The 19,665-nt window shown below is 39.3% G+C and overlaps 1 protein-coding gene across 1 annotated transcript; it reads left to right on the forward strand.

Moving 5' to 3' along the window:
• The first annotated feature begins 8,647 nt into the window (after positions 1-8,647).
• On the forward strand, positions 8,648-11,992 carry LOC105222587 (catenin alpha). The gene has a single exon (XM_011199976.4). It carries the CDS (start codon positions 8,838-8,840, stop codon positions 11,574-11,576), a length of 2,739 nt encoding a protein of 912 aa, XP_011198278.1. The 5' UTR covers positions 8,648-8,837; the 3' UTR covers positions 11,577-11,992.
• Positions 11,993-19,665: the final 7,673 nt, after the last annotated feature.

Raw genomic sequence — 19,665 nt, forward strand, 5'->3', positions numbered from 1 at the left:
GAAGATTCACAGCACTAAGGCAGCGAATAAAATATACGCAACCTACTTATTCAGAAATTCAAGGAACTCAAATTGATTTGCACTTTGAACCGATCACACAATTATTGAGGCCGACAATGTCAGTTTTGACTATCTCTCCTGGTTTGCCAAAGAGATGACTGCTGAAAGGTTTTAGTATCACTCATTTAGAATAAAGTGCCGGGATGTTTTCATCTCACCTTCTTCCATAGCATTTTGACAAATTGCGTCTGACGCGATTTTTAGCCTCACAGCATGAATGCGTATTAGGCAGAGACGATTGTGCCGAAATGAGTTTTACTGAAAGCGAATAGTTCAGTAGATCTCCTGCGTTCTGCACTAGGCACGAAGAATTTCACTGTAACGCAGGGCTTTATTATTGACCTGCAAAATTCCCGCAAAGTTCAGAGCTCCAGCGTTAGAGCGACAGAGGACAACTGAGAACCAACTCGTACACAATCTAATATAGTCGCGACAAGGGTGCTCTCTTGCGCGATATCATTGACTCAGCAGTTACCGCTTCACTGGATGCTATTCTAGTCAAGAAGTACCTGACTAAATTTGAGCAAATAGTTTGCGATCTCAAGGCTAATATCGCCGCGCTGCTGTCAGAGTGAATGCTTACTTCCCTGAAAGATTCTGCAGTCCGGTGTATTAAATCTAGTGGTACCCTAATAGCCTGAAGAACACTACAGTAATACCGTATTCTAAAGCTAAGCTTGAAGGAGAGCTCCTTATAGAAGGCTCCTCCTTCAAATTTCCCTTCTGACCCTGATCTTTAAACAAGATGCTTCCGAGTTCTCGGATGAGTGCTAAGGCTAATCTCGAAGGTGAGCTCCTCCCAGCTGACTTCTTCTCCAAGTTCCACTCCTGACCCTGATTTTTAAGCAACATGCTTCCGAGTTAATCCAACTGATAAGACCGCTTATACCGAAATTTTTTCTAGCATAATAACTTACCTATGTCCGTATTGCGAACTTCCGCATCTAGTTTCGTCTCATACATTGAACCAACTCTCAGTTTCATAGTACTGAGCAACGTCCAATGGATTTCAAGGACGGTGCTAGACGGACTGTAACACTTATCTTGTGACTCTCTTACTCCAAGGCGGTGATCTCGGTGCTGGAAGACTCATTTTTTAGCAAATTAACTGGAATTGAAAATTTTCATCGCCGTTATGCGCATAGTTGGTGAAATCCCTTAGCAGTATGTACAGTTGGTCGAGTGAACTCGTTAAGTAACAACTTAAACTTTTTAACAACACCTCGAAGTAAAACAAAAAAATTAATAAATATGAAATATGAGTTGTTGCAGTAACAAGTATGTTGCAAGTTAGTTAGTTAGCCGGTGCTGCTGCTGCTGCTTATTGTACGGTAATTAATGTTTCAACGTACATGCTTGCAACACAGATGCGCACAAAGCAATTGGACACAGAGTCACAGAGTGAAATAAACACAGCAAAGACGAGGAAGATAACTGCACACACCAACAACAACAACAACAGCAACTAAGAAGTTATAAACCTTGCAGTCGCACGTGTTGATAAGTACGTATGATGTTGCACATTGCTTGCAAACAAAAAACAAAAAAAAAAACAAAAACAAGCGGCATGTTGCAGCAACTGCAAACAGATAAGTGGTAAGTAGTGGCTCAAGTAGTCTAAACTCAACGGTTTGCTGTTGTCACGACAATGTTTGTGGCAGTCTAGTTGCATAGACAACACTTGAGAACTTGCAACACAGCTGAAAGTGTCGCCGGTTGCAATAACTACAGGTGCAGATTTGTGCTTCAAAAACTCAATGTAGTTTATGGCACTTACACACATGCAACGAGTATGTGTATGTGTTTATGTGTGTGTATTATATGAGTTTATGTGTGTGTGGCGCTCATAAGTGGCTCCGCCGCCTTCTGGGCACTTAACTGGGTTAACCGTATAGATAATATGCGGCAGGTGGCAAGCTGTACGCTGAGAGCATCAAAGGAGTAGACGGTGAATGGAAGAAGAAAGGATACTCATACAAACACCAACAACAACAACGCCGAAAGCGCAAAAATATAATACCAAGCGGTTTTTTTGTTGTTATTGTGCTTATTTTTTCAAAAATATGTGCTGTGTTTACCGTTGACACTTGCAACATCGCCTAAAAGCTTGCTTGCAACGATGTTGCAATAATGCAGCGCTGTCAGTTTGTTTGTGTATTAGAAATTTAGACACTTGCCACAATTATCCGCTACCCCACGCAGATTCTACTAACTATTTGTTGTATTTATGGGGTGTAACAGCACCCCAGAGCTTTTTTTTCGTGGCTTTATATGCACTGTACAGAACCATAACCTTAGCTATGCTTTCAACATACTTTTTTTTCATGCATTTTTCATGCACTCACACTCAAGCAACGGTAAGCAGCTCTTTTTGTGGCCAAAAGCGCCTAGAAGCCCCCTACTTAAAAGTAGATACCCTCTAAGCTTTTATATAAAAAGCTAGCAAACAAGCCAGTGAAGCCTATGAAAATCTCACATTTGCCCCTAGCAACCGGCAACTAGCACTCGCTGCATTTATTTGTATTCTCGGAAAAATTTCCATATCACCTTGCGTGTATTTCCACACAAACACACAATACACCGGTGTTGCACTCAGCGTTTCGTAGAGGCCTCTGCGTGGTCTTCTCTTATATGTTGCATACAAATGCGCCACATTAAGTGGCAAATGCATGTGCACACCGGTGACCTTTCAACTAAATTAAAGTTCTAATCTATTGTAACAAGTTAGGCGTGTGTAAGATAAGCCATTCGTTGTCGAGGTTATTCCACTACATTAACCCCTTGAGCGCAAGAAAGTCACACGTGGCATGTAAATCAGCAATGCTTTCATTTGATTTCAGTTAAAATTGCATAATTTTTTCAGAAACTCAGCTTGAAATTATTATAATTACACGTTGCCGGAATTCAAAATTAGCAGCCGAGCGCGATACTGATCAGTTTTGACTAGGCCTTTTCGTAAGTTAATACCTCCACCAAACTTGGTTTTCAAAATCGATTGGGATATTCGCTGTGTGACGTGTGTCCAAGTTCATATCATCCAATTCAATACTAAAATATTCGGTTATCATTGAGCGGTAGCGATTCCCATTCACAATAACGTGCCGGTCTTGATCACCACGGAAGAAGTACGGACTAATGATGCCGCCGGCCAATAATGCATATGCGTCATCCCTGAATATGATTTTTCGATGAAAATCCGGATCATTTTCAAGTTGTTGCTCAGTCCAATTTACGAACAAACGACGATTCTGGTGGTCAAGCGGCTACGGTTCTTGCATCAATTTGATCTCGTAAGAATGTAGGCCAAGATCTTTTCGCCAACGCCACAACGACCTGACAGAGAAGCCCAATGCTTTAGAACGACGTTTGAGAGCCTAATTTGGGTCTTTCTCAATTCATGCGCTAGCGGCAGCAGTGTTCTAGACACTACGGGCACTTCTTTGTCTCACTGGCACGGGAACATTTTGTACTGTGTCTTTGGATTGCCTTAGAAATTATTGCTTAAATATTGCTTTTTGAATGGAAAAAATAAAGTTGAAGCAAAACCTGGCTTGATGATGAGTTTCCGTATACTGCCTCAGGAAATCAACCATCAATGATAGTTATGTTAAGTTTAGACGAGCTGAAATGAGAAACGAAGTCTGTGAACGCATTGGTGAACGCTCAAAAAAAGTCGTTACCGACGGAAACATGGAAAAAGTCCACACAATAATGTTGGATGACCATAAAGTGAATTGTTCGAGATAACAGGCACTATAGAGATATCAACTGTACTTGTACATCATATCATTCACGAATATTTGGGTATGAAAAAACACCGTGCAAAGTGGTTGCCCCATAATCCCACTTTTGACCAAAAACCAACATAGAATTGATGATTCGGAGCAGTGTTTGGAGATGTTCAAGCGTAATAGTTAAATTCCAGTTTTTGCATCAATATATAACAATGAATGAGACACGGATCCATCATTTTACTTCGAACTCTAATCGACAGTCATCTGAGTGGACTGCATACCGTGAACGCGCTCCAAAGAGTGTAAAAACGTAACAATCGGCTGTCAAGGTTCTGGCGTCTGTATTTTGGGTTGCGCATGGCATAATTTGTATAAGAAAGGATCATCAACAGCGACAATTCGTACATAGCGTTCTGAAACCGTTTGAAGGAAGAAATCGCTGAAAAACGGTAGCATTTGAAGATAAAGAAAGTGTTGTTTTGCCAAGTCAATGCACCGTGTCACAACTCAGTGAAAATGTTGGCAAAAATCCAGGAATCGGGCAGTGAATCACTTTTGCATCCACGATATTCTCCAGATCTGACACCCAGCGACTATTTTCTGTTCACAGATCTCAAAGAAATGCTGGCTAGGAAGAAATTTTCGTCGAATGATGAAGTGATCGTCGTAACTGAGGCCCATTTGGAACAAAGAACAAATAGTGCTATAAAAAGGGTATCGAAAAGTTGGATGGTCGCTATAATGAGTGTGTGGGAACCATGTCAAATAAAAGACGAATTTTTTCCCAAAAATTTTGTTCCGCTATGGTAAGCCGGAGACATTTCAATTTGCCTATTATAAATGGCAGAACTCAGTGGCCATGGTAATTCTTGAAATTATCTTTTGAGTTCTAATCCTGATAACTTCTATAGTAAATACTTCATAATTTGATAGATCAATTTACTGTAGGCAAAACCATACTATTATAAACCGAAACAATGACCATGGGAAAACCTTGTCCATAGCTTTAATATTAACTACCACGGCTTTAAATTTTTGGGACTCAGGTTACTAAAAAAAGATTAAAAATTGGAGAAAAAAAGAAGTATTTCGCTGTGGCAGCTTTTAGTTAAACATGCAGACTCCACATTGGGTGTCAGACCAAATGGTATATAGCTGTTCATCAGACATGTAAGGCTTTGACTAAAGTTGGTTCTGACTGCGCTTTTGGTGACAGGGCACCAGTTAACGCAATATTTCCTTCCACCAAGGACTTTAAAACTTGATTGGAACAATCTATCGCGTATGAATAAAAAACTTCAAGAGTTTGCAAGTTGACGATTTACAGACACATAGCCTTTCATAACCTCGTAAATTTTTGAAAATATAAAATTATAGTCGATCTATGATACATATACATACATATGTATAGTATAACTGAATGAAACAATCTCGATAAACATAGAAACTCCATACATGCCGCTTGCTTTAGAAGAAAGAAAGTGGTCTTCGAACCGAGACGCTCAAACTTTTCTTACAATGTCACTCCTTATAGCTTTAGTTTCCATACCTACTGGTGTATATATTAAAACACTGAATGTTTCCGTCGTAAACCGGTGGCTACAACAAGATAAAATTCCGAAACATATTATAAAAATCTGAGAAATATTGATTTCGTGTCAAAGATGTTAAGCTGATATCATGATCTGATCAATCACACGACCTTAACCTCATTAAAATTACATGTTTGGATCTAAAGAAAGGTGTGACGGAATACCGATATTGAAGAGATCCAAAAATCGAATCCAAGAAGACACCAGATGACCTTGAGGTGTGTCGGATCGTATGCCACAGATATTGAAGATGTCACAAATGGAATCCAAGAAATATAACCTCATAGAACCCTTGCCACTGAGATGAGTTTTTTAAACTCAGCCTTAATTATTTGACGTCAATAATATATGTAGTTCTGATTTCGGTGGAGCTTAAAGGGTTAGAATTAAAAAAAAAAAAATCGATTTTTATTTTATTTTCTTAACGAGCATATATTTAAGAGTACACACAGAAAAGTTACAGTGAATATTTTCTAAGTTACCCGCAAATTTGAAAAAGCGTTTCAAAGTGCTTAGAAGTGCGTTCCAAACTTTAAACGCGTTTTTCTCAAAATGGTGTTTTAAAAGTCGGTGACCAACATTACTCGAAAACAGCTTAAGCGATTAGTCTAAAATTTTAACACAAGTTTCTTAAATTTATATTTTTAGTAACTAATCGAAGATTTTTTCTCACCCATAAATAGTTTTTTTATAAGCAATTTAAAAGTGAAATTTTTTCATCAGTTAAGTTATGGTCAAAAATCGATTTTTCGCCATTTTGTCAAAAAAAAAAATATATATTTTGCTTATTTCTTCGATTAATTACTAGATTTAACATTACTACGAAATCTGTTTTATTTTTTTGATTTCAGAGGATCCAGCTCAGAGATATATTGGTCACCGCAAAACGTCTTTTTTGAAAAGAGCTCCCGGAGATCAGCTGTAGTTCAATTCTAAATAAATATTTTTACTAATACTAAGTCATAAATTACAGTTAAAAGTTATCATAATATATGTACAAATTTTTGGAGCAATAATTTCAAAGTTTTCTAGGCAAAAAATCTGGAGAATTCGCTTTTTTCGGCTTTCTAACTGTATACTTATAACCTTTTAAGGACAACTCCTACAATTTTACTATCAATGTTTGCTTAAATCTTTATATTTACAGCGATCACTAATATAATATACATATATGTATAACAAATATTTATTTTACTATAAAAAAGAGTAAGTATGGCAACACCGACTTCAATTGAAACATGAGTCATAGCTACAAAACAGCTGAAACTCCACTTTTTAGATACATTTCGTAGTATTTGAGTATTCGTATACACAAGTCAACATACATACATACATATCTACATACATCTAGACATGCCCAAAACGCTCTTGTGGATTCGTATCTGTATCTATGCAATTCCGTGCGCTCCAAATACTATGTAGATACAAAAGGTATTCATGCAACAATACAACAAGAAGAAATATTGTTATAAGAAATATTGAAAAATTGAGAAATTTTTCGTGGGAATTTCCACCTTATGCTCTCAACTTTGTATCAAGAAAACAAAATTTTTTTATTATAATAAAATATATAATTTCTGACCATGCTGAGCCTAGTTATTACCATTTGTATGAAACATTCTGTTGCCATTTATCATAATATTTTAATAATCTCAGCATACAGTGCTTCGTGAATACCTTGTAGCTATGCAACACAATGAGGGTTGACATTGCTGAGCGCAGCGCTTTGAGAGAAAACAGGTTTGCGGTGACAGCTGCTGCCGTTACAGAGCGCTGACTCACTCATGTAGGCAGAGTGCGCTCAGCAGATTTTACTTTAATACTGTGTCTTTTGCGGTACAAACAAATCGTGTGCTATGCCCTACACAGCTGTTGAGACTAAATACAGTTATTTAAGTATCAAAATGTTGTTGTTGAAGCCAAAAAGAACGCAGAACACTATCGAAAGAAGAATTATTAACTGTTTCAAGTCTTGGAAAAACTCATTTCAGATACCTGCGAGCTTCATGGGCGAGTATTCAAAAAATTTCTACATCCAAGTCAACATTTTCGAGTTAGCAGAGAGGCTTAAGAAAACAATAATAAGAGCAAATGGCGCCTCTAGTATATATTTTTACTGAGAACAATCTCAAACTAAATTTACAAAATGTGTGTTGGGTGTATATTTATATGAATTCCACTTTACTCACTCACTTGTCTACACACACACACATTTGCCCAAACTGGCAGACAATATTGATCGCTCTCTTTGCTACCTGCTGCCGTGGCTGCTCAGGCAGAGCCAGATAAGGCAATGTTTTTCATGGAAACACATACATATGTACATAGATATATGTATAAATATGTATATCTATGTATGCTTGAAAATGTATGTACACAATTTTTCAGGAACCCATCTGCAGCACAGTCAATCAGCAATTCTGCATAATTCATTCAATTTGATGTTTCAATGACTGAACTAGTATAATTGAAACTGGACTCTCTCCCCACTGAGCGACTGTGAAAAATCGTTAAATGCATTCTGAGTTGCCCAAATGCCGTCGAAACATACTTCGTGTGCATAGCAAATATAAACATTAGGGTGTGTAGTATTTTATTTTAATAAAAATTTTACTTTTGGAAAACATTTCTTTCAGAAGGTCGAAAAAAACATTTAAATTTGTATTAAAAACGAATTTGAAGACGATAGATCTCGTAAATATGTAATATAAAAACCGTGTCTTCAAGCCTGATATGAACATGAGTTCTAGAGGTGGGCCTAATAATTAAATATTAGGATTGCTACAACCGTTTTATCTACCAAGCGGCTTAAGATTGGCGGGACTCTAAGTTTCTTCAATATTGAGTGAATCTTTTTAAGCTTCTCTAGGGACTTTAAAGCATATAAAACCCGTTATTTATTGTCAAATTTGTCTTAAAACAGTTTAAAAATAATTGAAAATATTTTGGGTGTAAGCTTAAAATTTATTTCAAGTATTTTGTAGTAGATGCTTTTGGTTTTTGATAAAAAAAAAAAATTAATGCAAATCTTCATAAATACTTTTTTCTACATTTCCAAACTTTAAAATATGATATCCAGTGGTCCTTCAAAATCTAACCATAATTCTCATAAACTTTTACTTATATCTCCTTTTCTAACCACCCTAATGTGTCTCCACAGCCCAACACTGACAGAACGTTGTATTGAGAGAGCAACAATGTCTCGCGCTCAAATGCCAGACACGGCAAAGTGCAGATACACAATCTTTTAACGCATGGAGAGAGTTCGTCCAACAACTGGCCGGGAGTAATAAACGAACAACGGACGCGAATTGATTTCGGTGTAGTCGCTAAATATTTACGTGCACGTAGATTTTTTTTTGCTTGGAAGTGTAACCAACCTAGATATTTTGTTTATACATATTTCTTTTTTGGTGTGTGTCTTTTACACATTCTATCGCCTTCGATTACCATGATGGGCGTTGTATCAGACTTTGGGCAGATAGCTACTAAATGGGATTTGAAGAATCTGGAAATTCGCACTATGACGGTGGAGAAAACATTGGAGCCGCTGGTGCTGCAGGTGACCACTTTGGTGAATACAACAGAGCCGAGTAAGAAGAAGAAAGGCAAATCGAAACGTGCTAGCGCACTGGTGGCATCCATTGAGAAGGCAACTGAAAATTTCGTCATCAAAGGTGAACAAATCGCTTATGAAAATCCAGACATAACACAGGAGATGTTGGCTGCCGTGGAGGAGGTGCGTAAAACCGGTGATGCTATGAGTATGGCGGCACGGGAATTTGCGGCTGATCCTTGTTCATCGCTAAAACGTGGAAACATGGTGAGGGCGGCACGTAATCTACTATCCGCCGTCACCCGTTTGCTTATATTGGCTGACATGGTTGACGTACACTTGTTGCTGAAGTCCTTGCATGTCGTCGAGGATGATCTGAATAAGCTGAAGAATGCCTGCAGCCAGGATGAGCTATTGAATAATATCGAACAGTTTGGTGAGAACGCCGGTGAGTTGATTAAGCAGGCCGCTAAGCGGCAGCAAGAGTTGAAAGATCCACAATTGCGCGACGATTTGGCAGCGGCACGCGCCATGCTGAAGAAGCACTCAACTATGCTGTTCACCGCTTCCAAAGTGTATGTGCGTCATCCGGAATTGGATTTGGCAAAGTTAAATCGTGATTTCATATTGAAAGAAGTGTGTGCGGCAGTGAATACGATCAGTGATGTGGCGCAAGGCAAGTCCTCGCAACCAACCGAGATTTATAGTGGCGCTGGTGAGTTGGCAGCAGCTTTAGACGATTTCGATGAGGGTATCATCATGGACACTTTGACCTACAGTGAAGAACATTCGCGTCAGTTGCTGGAAGAGCGTTTGGAGAGCATCATCAGCGCGGCAGCTTTGATGGCTGACGCAGATTGTACACGCGATGAGCGACGCGAGCGCATAGTTGCCGAATGTAATGCCGTACGACAAGCGCTGCAAGATCTACTCTCCGAGTATATGTCGAATATTGGACAAAAGGATCATACACCCGGACTGGATAGAGCCATCGATCAGATGTGTCGCAAAACGCGCGATCTACGACGACAGCTGCGCAAGGCGGTAGTTGATCATGTTTCCGATTCATTTTTGGAGACATCTACGCCACTCATCGATCTAATTGAGTGCGCCAAGACGGGCAATGAGGTGAAACTACGTGAAAAGGCGGACATATTTACCAGGCATGCCGAAAAATTAGTGGAGGTGGCTAATCTCGTGTGCAGCATGTCGAATAATGAGGATGGCGTAAAAATGGTACGCTTCGCAGCATCGCAAATCGAGAGTCTCTGCCCGCAGGTGATCAACGCCGCATCGATTTTATGCGTGCGCCCAAACTCGAAGGTGGCACAAGAGAATATGGCCGCCTACCGGCAGGCATGGGAGGCGCAGGTGCGCATACTAACCGAGGCGGTGGATGATATCACCACAATCGATGATTTTCTGGCAGTCTCCGAGAATCACATACTGGAGGACGTCAACAAGTGCGTCATGTCACTGCAAATGGGCGCGCCACAAGAATTACGCACCACAGCTGGCGCCATACAGGGACGCTCGGCGCGTATTTGTGATGTCGTCGAGGCGGAAATGGATAACTATGAGCCGTGCGTTTACACCAAACGCGTCATGGATGCTGTGCGCGTGCTCAAAGAGCAAGTGATGGCCAATTTTGCGCAACGCGTTGATACAGCTGTCGATGCGTTGATCAACAATTGCAGCCGCGACGTTGATGAGAATGATTTTATCGACGCATCGCGTCTCGTATACGATGGTGTGCGAGAAATACGACGCGCTGTGCTGATGAATCGCAATTCGGATGAACTGGACACGGATACAGAATTCGAACCGGCTGAAAACACCATGTCCGAGACGCGCAGCAAATCAAGCGCACAAGATGGTGGCCCAACGGTGGATGAGTATCCCGAGATTAGCGGTATTTGCACAGCGCGTGAAGCTATGCGCAAGATGACGGAGGAGGATAAGCAAAAGATAGCCCAACAAGTGGAACTTTTCCGACGCGAGAAACTCACTTTCGACTCCGAGGTGGCCAAGTGGGATGATGCTGGCAACGATATCATCTTCCTGGCCAAACATATGTGCATGATTATGATGGAAATGACAGATTTCACGCGCGGTCGTGGTCCCTTGAAAACAACCATGGATGTCATCAACGCCGCCAAGAAAATCTCCGAAGCTGGCACGAAACTCGACAAACTAACACGCGAAATCGCCGAACAGTGCCCGGAAAGTAGCACCAAAAAAGATTTACTCGCATATCTACAACGCATAGCGCTCTACTGTCATCAAATACAAATCACATCGAAGGTTAAGGCCGACGTACAGAATATCAGTGGCGAATTGATTGTATCCGGCTTGGACAGCGCTACATCATTGATACAAGCAGCCAAGAATCTGATGAATGCTGTCGTACTCACCGTTAAGTATTCGTACGTCGCCTCAACGAAGTACACGCGTCAAGGCACCGTTACATCGCCCATTGTTGTCTGGAAGATGAAAGCACCGGAGAAGAAACCGCTGGTGCGTCCCGAGAAGCCGGAGGAAGTGCGCGCTAAAGTGCGTAAGGGTTCGCAGAAGAAGGTACAGAATCCCATACATGCCCTGTCGGAATTCCAAAGCCCCGATGGCGCGGTCTAAAGTAGTTAAAGTAGCAATATATATGATAATTCTTGACATTTCTCATACAAAACGGAAATGTATGTATTCCTGGGTATTAGTAGGCGTATATTACAATTCATGTCCGCTTGCAAAGTTCGACTGAATAAATATGAATAAAGACAAAAAAATGTAATATTTTGATTCTCCGAAAATGGCATGCGAGTTGGAAGACTACAAAAAGCAAGTAAACTTGACTTAAATGTAGGCGAAAGCTTGTAAAAAGCACTGTTTGGAGTAAGCGGCTTATTCGCTGAGTTCTACTTTTTTGCATGCGCCGTTATGCATACGCTCATTTATTTAACTTTTATTTTACTATATTTAATTTATGACAAATATCATTGCAAAATATAAGCGTTAATTAAAAAAAAAATAAAATATATTACAAAAAATATTTATTTTTATGTAGCATTATGGTTGTAAACGGCATGTGAGTATGCACGTATGCATGTGTGTATTTTTCGCGAAAATATTTCCAACAGTAAATTTTCATCACTTCTCCAAAGTGAATAAGTAAAATAGGGCGAAAAAAAAACATAAACAAGGTTCTGTCATGGCATTGCATAGAGCAAACGTCAATGCTTTTGTAATATTTTTCCTCGTTTTCGCTTTTACACATCTTTCTTTACATGGTTCGTCGTCACATCTCAGCTACTTATATGTATGTATTTTAAGCCGCAGTGAAGTGCTTAATACACGTACCTAGAAAGGTCTGCTGCTGTGCTGCAAGTTCACGCATACCCTGTAGGAAAGGAAAGGCACTGAATTTAAGCAATATTTACAAGAAAATAGCTTTCGAGTAATAAAAATCCTTCAAGGAGAGTTGAGAGATCGTTAAAGAAATGCTTCATTCTGGACGACCTTCGGCCTCTTCAATGATGAAAATTTAAAAAAAGTGAAAGATGGTGCTTGAAGATCATCAGACAATTGTTAGAGAGATGGCAAAAGATCCGAACATCTCTCGCGAGTCCGTTCGTATAATTTTGGTGGATATTTTGGATATGAAATGCGTTCTTGCTCGACTCGTAGCGATAAAGCTGATTTTTTTTTTAAAAGAGTAAGATCGTCACCGACTATAAAGCTAAAAACGCAATGAATACCACCGATCGGCCACCGTATTCACCAGATGTGGCCCCGTGTGATTATTTATTGTTCCACAAACTGAAATTGCCTCTCCGTGGAACCTGGTCGATCGAAGAGATAAAACAAAATTCGCTGAAGGAGCTGAAGGCCATTCCAAAAAACATTAATGAAAAGTATTTCGACGACTGGAGAAATCGTTGTCATAAGTGTATTACATCTGGTGAGTTTTACTTTAAATACGGAAAATTAAATATTTATGAATAATATTATATATATATATATATTTTTGGGTTTTATTTACATTTTCCGTGTACTTTTTTTATCACACTGCATAAAATTCTATCATACTTTTAACTACTAAATTGTTCAACATACACGAAGTGCCATTAAAAATTCCTACAAGGCCTTGTAACTGTGACATTTAATATGAAACCAACAACTCGCTCTCTACATCTCTTTCTTGATTTCATTGTTCTACCTTTTGACAGCAGACAGCACGGTTTTGTAGGGTGGCTTACAAAGGCACTAAAATAGCAGAGTCGTAGTTAGATAATTGAGTATACATACATATATACATACATATGTATATGAGGGGACGGAATTTCTCTATCTAATTTTCTACTATTGACTTTGGCAATTAAAACAACTCATTAATGTTGTCGGAATATATCTGATGAGTGAAACATTTAATCAGTAGTGTTTGTATGTAAATATGGCTGATTTATATCTCAGTGTAAATAAGTAGACATAATATATATAAACACTAGCTGACCCCGCAGCCGTTGTCCTGCGTGAAATTATATGCTTTGAAATGAAAAGAAATTTGAAATGAAAATTCATATTGTGTTGATATCATTTAATTGAGATTTTTCTACATTTTTTTCAATGTAACGCAGCTTGATAAACAACATTTTTGGTTTCTGTCCCGGTGCGTTAATGTACATAGAAGATTTTTTTCCAACTCGTGTGCACGCCACTTATATCTGGCCGTGTGAAAAACATAGCATTTTCAAATTTATGTCACCCACTATGCGACTATCCTGTTGATCGTCATCTCAAATTCAATTTTCACTGGAAACGGAATACATTTGAGCTGAAATGGCAAATCGTTAGAACTCAAAGGAATTCGTACAATCAAGCATTCTGCGCCCTTGTTTTCGATGGGTGCTTCACAATCAGTCGGGTTTCATTACACAGTTTCGGTGCATGAAGATTGCGAAACATAATAATGACAGCTCCAAACTTTGAGACGCACAGGATGCGATGGCATACCAAGCCTCTCCAAAGAATTTAGAAATTTCACTGGATAATTGACGGCGTCGTCGTCATTGTCAAGATGATCGATTGATTTGTATGAACGCAAGTCTCCCGGAATTTGACTTTGAATCTTCCAGTTTAAGTCATCAACATCGGTATTTTTGGCAGCTAACATTGCGCGTGCACTTAAGGAATCGTAGTTACGATAATTTGGCCAATGTCCGAACATTCGTGATGAGTTCATCTTTCGTGAATTGATAAAGGGAAGATGGAATTGATATCGAACCACCGGAAGTATCAACCGTTATTGTACCATTTCCATTTTTCCATTTTTTAGCGAAGACGATGTAAAATGTCTTTGACAATCTTTATATCGAAAAGTATGCGAACTTCATTTTCATTCCAGTGATTAACGTGTTCCAGCATTTGTAATTGCTGGCTTACTTCTCCAAAACTTTCACATATTCCCATATACCATTCACAGTAAACAATGACTCAAATAAAGTTGAACCGCGTACCTTAATCAATAGCAACCGAAGGTAGAAACAATCGTTGTTTTTCGGGTGGATTGTGTAAATTCGTCCTAATGCATTAGTTAATAAGACACCTGGATGTCAATCTACTGGTTGGCCTTGCTTTTTGCGTAACTATTTCTTCGACGATGCATCCCAATTATAATATCAAAGTATTTCCGAATGTCCTTGCAAATGGATCACTGACGAAAGTTGTGCTTCCTTTGGTCACGTATTTCCAAACGTATTTTATCGATTTCACCAAACTGCAATACTAAACACTGATATGAGTTTTGGAATGTGAATTTAGACAATAATGGTGAATACAGTACGATCCATGTGTTGTCAACTTCGATATTCACTCTTCTAAGTTGAATGCTGAACGTTCTGTTATCTGGTGAGCGACGCCGATAGAGTTGATATCTACCATTTCTAGTTTGTGCTTCCGAAAAGAAAAGCAGAGTGAATAGTGTTTCGTGCATTTATTGTCAGACATACAAACCGAAGTGGGATTGTAATGTCCGCAAGGTCCATGAATCATATTTATGGTGTAACCATCATCCAAAGAAGAATGTGTGCATGCAAAATAGAGGTTTTTGCCACTCAACAAAGTACATCTCATCCAAACAGCACCACAATACGTTGCTTCAAGATAAAGACAATCAAACATCGTAACTGTTGTAGGAAAAGTCGTGCTGTAACATCGTGACGATCACTTGCTGATTGACCGCGAATTATAATTCCGAACGTATGTCTCCGCATCCTGGGAGTACTTTCTTGCCTTGCCTTGCCTTGGCCTGCCATACTTTGTTGGCAAAAAGAACACCGACCGATATTAGGTCGACCTCTTGGTGGCTTCGTAACAAATTTAAAATCTGCAATTGACCCTCTTTGTGTGAAACACACGTAAAGTTTTCACTGAATAATTTTCAATAATTTTTTCTTTTGAATAGACGAAAAAAAAGCAAGCGACCGAAATTGAACGAATCAAATAATTTACAAATCAAAATATTGAAAAACAAAATAACAAAAAATTGAAAAAAAATGTGTATGGAAAAAATTTACTTTTTAGAAAATGTCCAATTTTCCGACTTTTCCTCATAATGATATATATCCAACGATATCGCCTTTTACTTTGGGCATCGTTTTGTTGTTCATACACGTTTACGCCAATTTAAGGTTTGAATATTGGATACTGCGATGGTAGCGCCATCTATCGATCAAACATTACAAAATTAAAAATTGATTAAAAATGAAAAATAATTTAAAAAACATTTTCCAGTGGACCAAATTGTAAACATAAACCTTTCCCGAATCTCCTTGAACGTACAGACAAAATTTCATCAAAAATCGGCCCATCCGTTTTAGGAGCAATCTCAAGGCAAACACACGGTCAGAAGATTTATATATACAAACATATACAAAATCGTATATACATACATACATAAGTACATAAGAATGTATAAAAACGTTCTATCGTACCATAGCTTGCTGAGCTCTTTTCAGTTGCAGCTGTGCATGCTGAGAGCAGAGAGAAAAGCAGTAAGCGTATTAACAGAGAGGCATTCTATGAATGAAACTATTGTTTGGGGTGCTGCCACATGTATTATTTTTCAATATGCATAAATTTTTCTGGTATTTAATATAAAATTCTAATTTTTTATGCACTTTAGCCACTCTTTTGAAAATTATTTAAAAAGTTAGGTTATAACAAATTTTCAATTAATTACATATGAAGCTAATAAAATACTTAAAAGACGGAGAAAAACACAAGAGAGCAGCTCAGCAGTACAGTTTTGCATATTCATACAATCAGAACTGGAAATTCTCAAGACGATTTGAATAAAACTTTATAAGGAGCTTGGAACTATCAGTAATTTTAAAGTAGTGTCTTCGAGTAAATTTTTATTATTTTCATTTAAACATTTTCCGTTAGTAATTTTTCAATATCTCACGGTTTCTATTTCTGGAATATTTTACAAGGAAGATGTGTTTTTAACCTTAAACGTCGAATCAACTAACAAACAACGATGCCCGTTCAGGGTTAAAGGATATCCATACTACTAAAGTAATTAAACGTTGTCCAGATTATTTTCCTCTCTCCTTAGTCTCCTTTCCACACATTGCTTTTGATTTCACATCAATATTTACAGTTAATACAGAGCGATATTACAAAGGGTTAAAACCTCCATCTTTTATTGATTGACTCTGACTCTGACACCGCTTAGGGGGTATTTCTCTGTAAGATTCGGTTTGGATGCTGAAATTTTCATCAAAACGCCAGCAATATCTGGTGTTCCATCACTTACATTATTCTGAAATTGAGATTTCATTGGAAAAACTCTATTCGAAGCGAACCTGATGCTCTGTTCTTACTGAAAATATACTGAAAGGTCTAAGCTGCACAGTATAAAAGTTTTTTTGGAGCTTACCGGAGATAATAGTGGTGATTGGGGATCTATTCATAAATCCAAATACTTGTCCAAAGCTTCTTTTAGGTTTGGCCGAACTTAACCAAACGGATTGAGGCTATTTCAATATTTTTTAGTCTAGCATGCAAGCTGAGGAATCTCTTCGAAGACCGATTTATACATCAGTAGACAGTTAAGTCAAATATGGCTCTGGAAACTGTGCTGTGAGTAGTATGACGTCGCCACGGCTATTCGCAGACGCTCACTTTTCGCTAAACTGATCTACTGAAGAAGTACCCTTTGGAGAGCTGCAAAAATACTATTTAGTCTTCTCACACTTTCTCGGTTCTGTCGGTAGTATACTTGCAAAGCTTCAGCATACAACCAAGGTATTATAAACCTCTAAGCGAACTGCATGAAATTAGGTTACATTCCGTCAAGGCTTAAAAGGCTTATCAGTCTATACTCGTTTCATTGAAATTGCTATTGACCCTCTATATTAGGAGTCATATTAGGTTACATTCCTTCCAGCTTGGTGCCAAGTTAGGATAGTCTTCGTCCCAAAGGCCAATAAAAGCTCTAATGTCAATGTCGAGGCCTAAGATCCCTATTAGTCTCTCCTAGTTTCATTGAAAACGGTATTAAGACTCATGGACCTCTACATTAGGAGTCGAATTCCAAGAAACCAGCAATTAAGTGCTCCACATTTATATAGCAAATATAGATCGGTCGATACTGCCTTGGTAGTGTTATAGTTATCTTAACCTAAGCTTAGCTCTTTCAGAATTAGAAAACAAAGACAAAAGTATTTCATGTAGATCCTTATTTATAGTATCGATTGTACAACCGGTTCTGAAAACACTGTTGATGTCGATTGTTAAACGAGTGAGTGAAAAAAGAAATTAACATGAAGGTGATGAGCTCTGTGAGCTGTCGATCTAGCTCAACTGACAGACCGCTTCGGCTTTGATCGTTCCTAATGCAGTAGAAACAGCGTTGAAAATAGTCAATGAAACGAAAATTGGGAAGAATATGTCTTGTCTTTTGATACTACTGTGTTATGGTGGATGAGCTGTTAGTCTCTGGGGCATCTATTACGTCTATTGGGGAAAATTATCATATCAATCTCAGCCAAAGGACGGTGGACCCACAAAAATATCAAAAAGATGGCCAAGTCTTTGAATATGAGAATTTACATCCATTCTCATATTCAAATGATCCACTCAAAGCCATAGCTTAATAACTAATAGTTAACAGAGTCATTCCTGAGAGCCACACCGTCATCAATATGAGTAGCTGCAGTGGTTGGCTGAGTCATAACCATGGTAAGAACAACGGCCGCGAGCTGAAGGTCAACCGCACTGCTGCATTAGGGAATTAAGTCATATTTCGCAACGAAGAAGAATGCTTCAGTAAAAAGCGCCGTTACTTTCAGCGCGCAGCTGCTTAACCAAGACCAAAATGAACAATTGATATTCAAAATGAGTGTCACAGCAGCAGCGAAGCATTGCAGGCGCAAGCGAAAATTTCGCATACAATATTAACACCCACGCAATTTGATATGCAACACGCGCTAATACCGAACATGCAACGTGCAACAAGAGAATAATGTGCGAATACCACACGCCGCGTCATTTCAAAGACTCGCAAGCAATAAACAATAGAATGGCAAATAAGTTCGGAAAGACAAAAACAACAAGGCAGGAACGTTGTGCAGAAAAGCGAAACGCGAACTAAGACGCGACAAGTGCTTGCAACAAAGCGACAACGGCATTTAAATGCTGCCCCCTAGCAGCAATAACAACGACTTTGCGCGTCACCAACAGTCGGAACAATACAACAAATATTTGCAACAAAAGCAAACACCACACTGACTAGGGCGGTGTGGTAAAATGATAGCGACGCGACCTTTGCTGGCGACACGTACGCCGCGCCAACGCAGCAACTGCGGTGGTAGTGTGGCGTGTCGGTGTATATTCACCTGTGTGTGTTTGTGTGTGCGCGCGGGCGCGTTTTTTGCACCAACTTGTTCGCACTAATATCGCAAATACCCGCACGCAAATTGCGCTACTTTGGTGGCAATTGCAAATGCACGCGCCGCGAGTTGCACGAACAAGCGCGGGTGCAGGCGCGCGCTTTGCACCAACTACAGCGACAACAGTGGTGCTGCTGCCAGCGATGCATTCGTTTGTTAAATTCGGAATGTCGGCGAATTTGTCGCCAGCGGCTGCCAACATGCCACGTGCAGCGCGCACTAACGCCGCGCCGCGTCGCGCCGTGCATTGCCAAAGTGCCAGGTGGAACAGTGCAAATGCAACACTGACGCCCGCACCGTTATATCAGTTGTTTGCGCTCGAGCGCGAGCTTAACGAATTCGACATCAGGCTACAATTTACTTTAATGAAGCCTTGCTTGCTCACACCGCGCTCGCATTGGCGCATGGGGTTGGTGGGCGCTAATACATTGCTCGATGCAAATGAGTGACAAATGCAGGCACCCATACACACACACATATATGTATATGCCAGTACAGAGCTGCCATTGCTACTAGCAAAGCCAACTGAATCTATTTACAAATGTTTTCTTTTTGTTTTTGTAATTTTGTCTATTTGTTTTGTGGCTGAAAGGTTCAATGGAGTCGGTTACGTGGCAATTACCCTGCAGTCGGTTTCGTTTTGATAATAAATTTACCTCGTTTCGGTTTAACCTTGGTCCATTAATTTGCCACTGCAGCGAGTTGGCTTAGTAATGAGCAGGGCACACACTCATACACTGCATACGTGTAGATTATCTTTCTCCATTTCGACA

This window comes from Bactrocera dorsalis, chromosome 3, assembly GCF_023373825.1.
Source record: "Bactrocera dorsalis isolate Fly_Bdor chromosome 3, ASM2337382v1, whole genome shotgun sequence".
Classification (NCBI taxonomy): domain Eukaryota; kingdom Metazoa; phylum Arthropoda; class Insecta; order Diptera; family Tephritidae; genus Bactrocera; species Bactrocera dorsalis.

Coding starts and splice junctions, on each gene's coding strand:
- LOC105222587 (XM_011199976.4), top strand. CDS start 8,838: ATGATGGGCGTTGTATCAGACTTTGGGCAGATAGCTACTAAATGGGAT.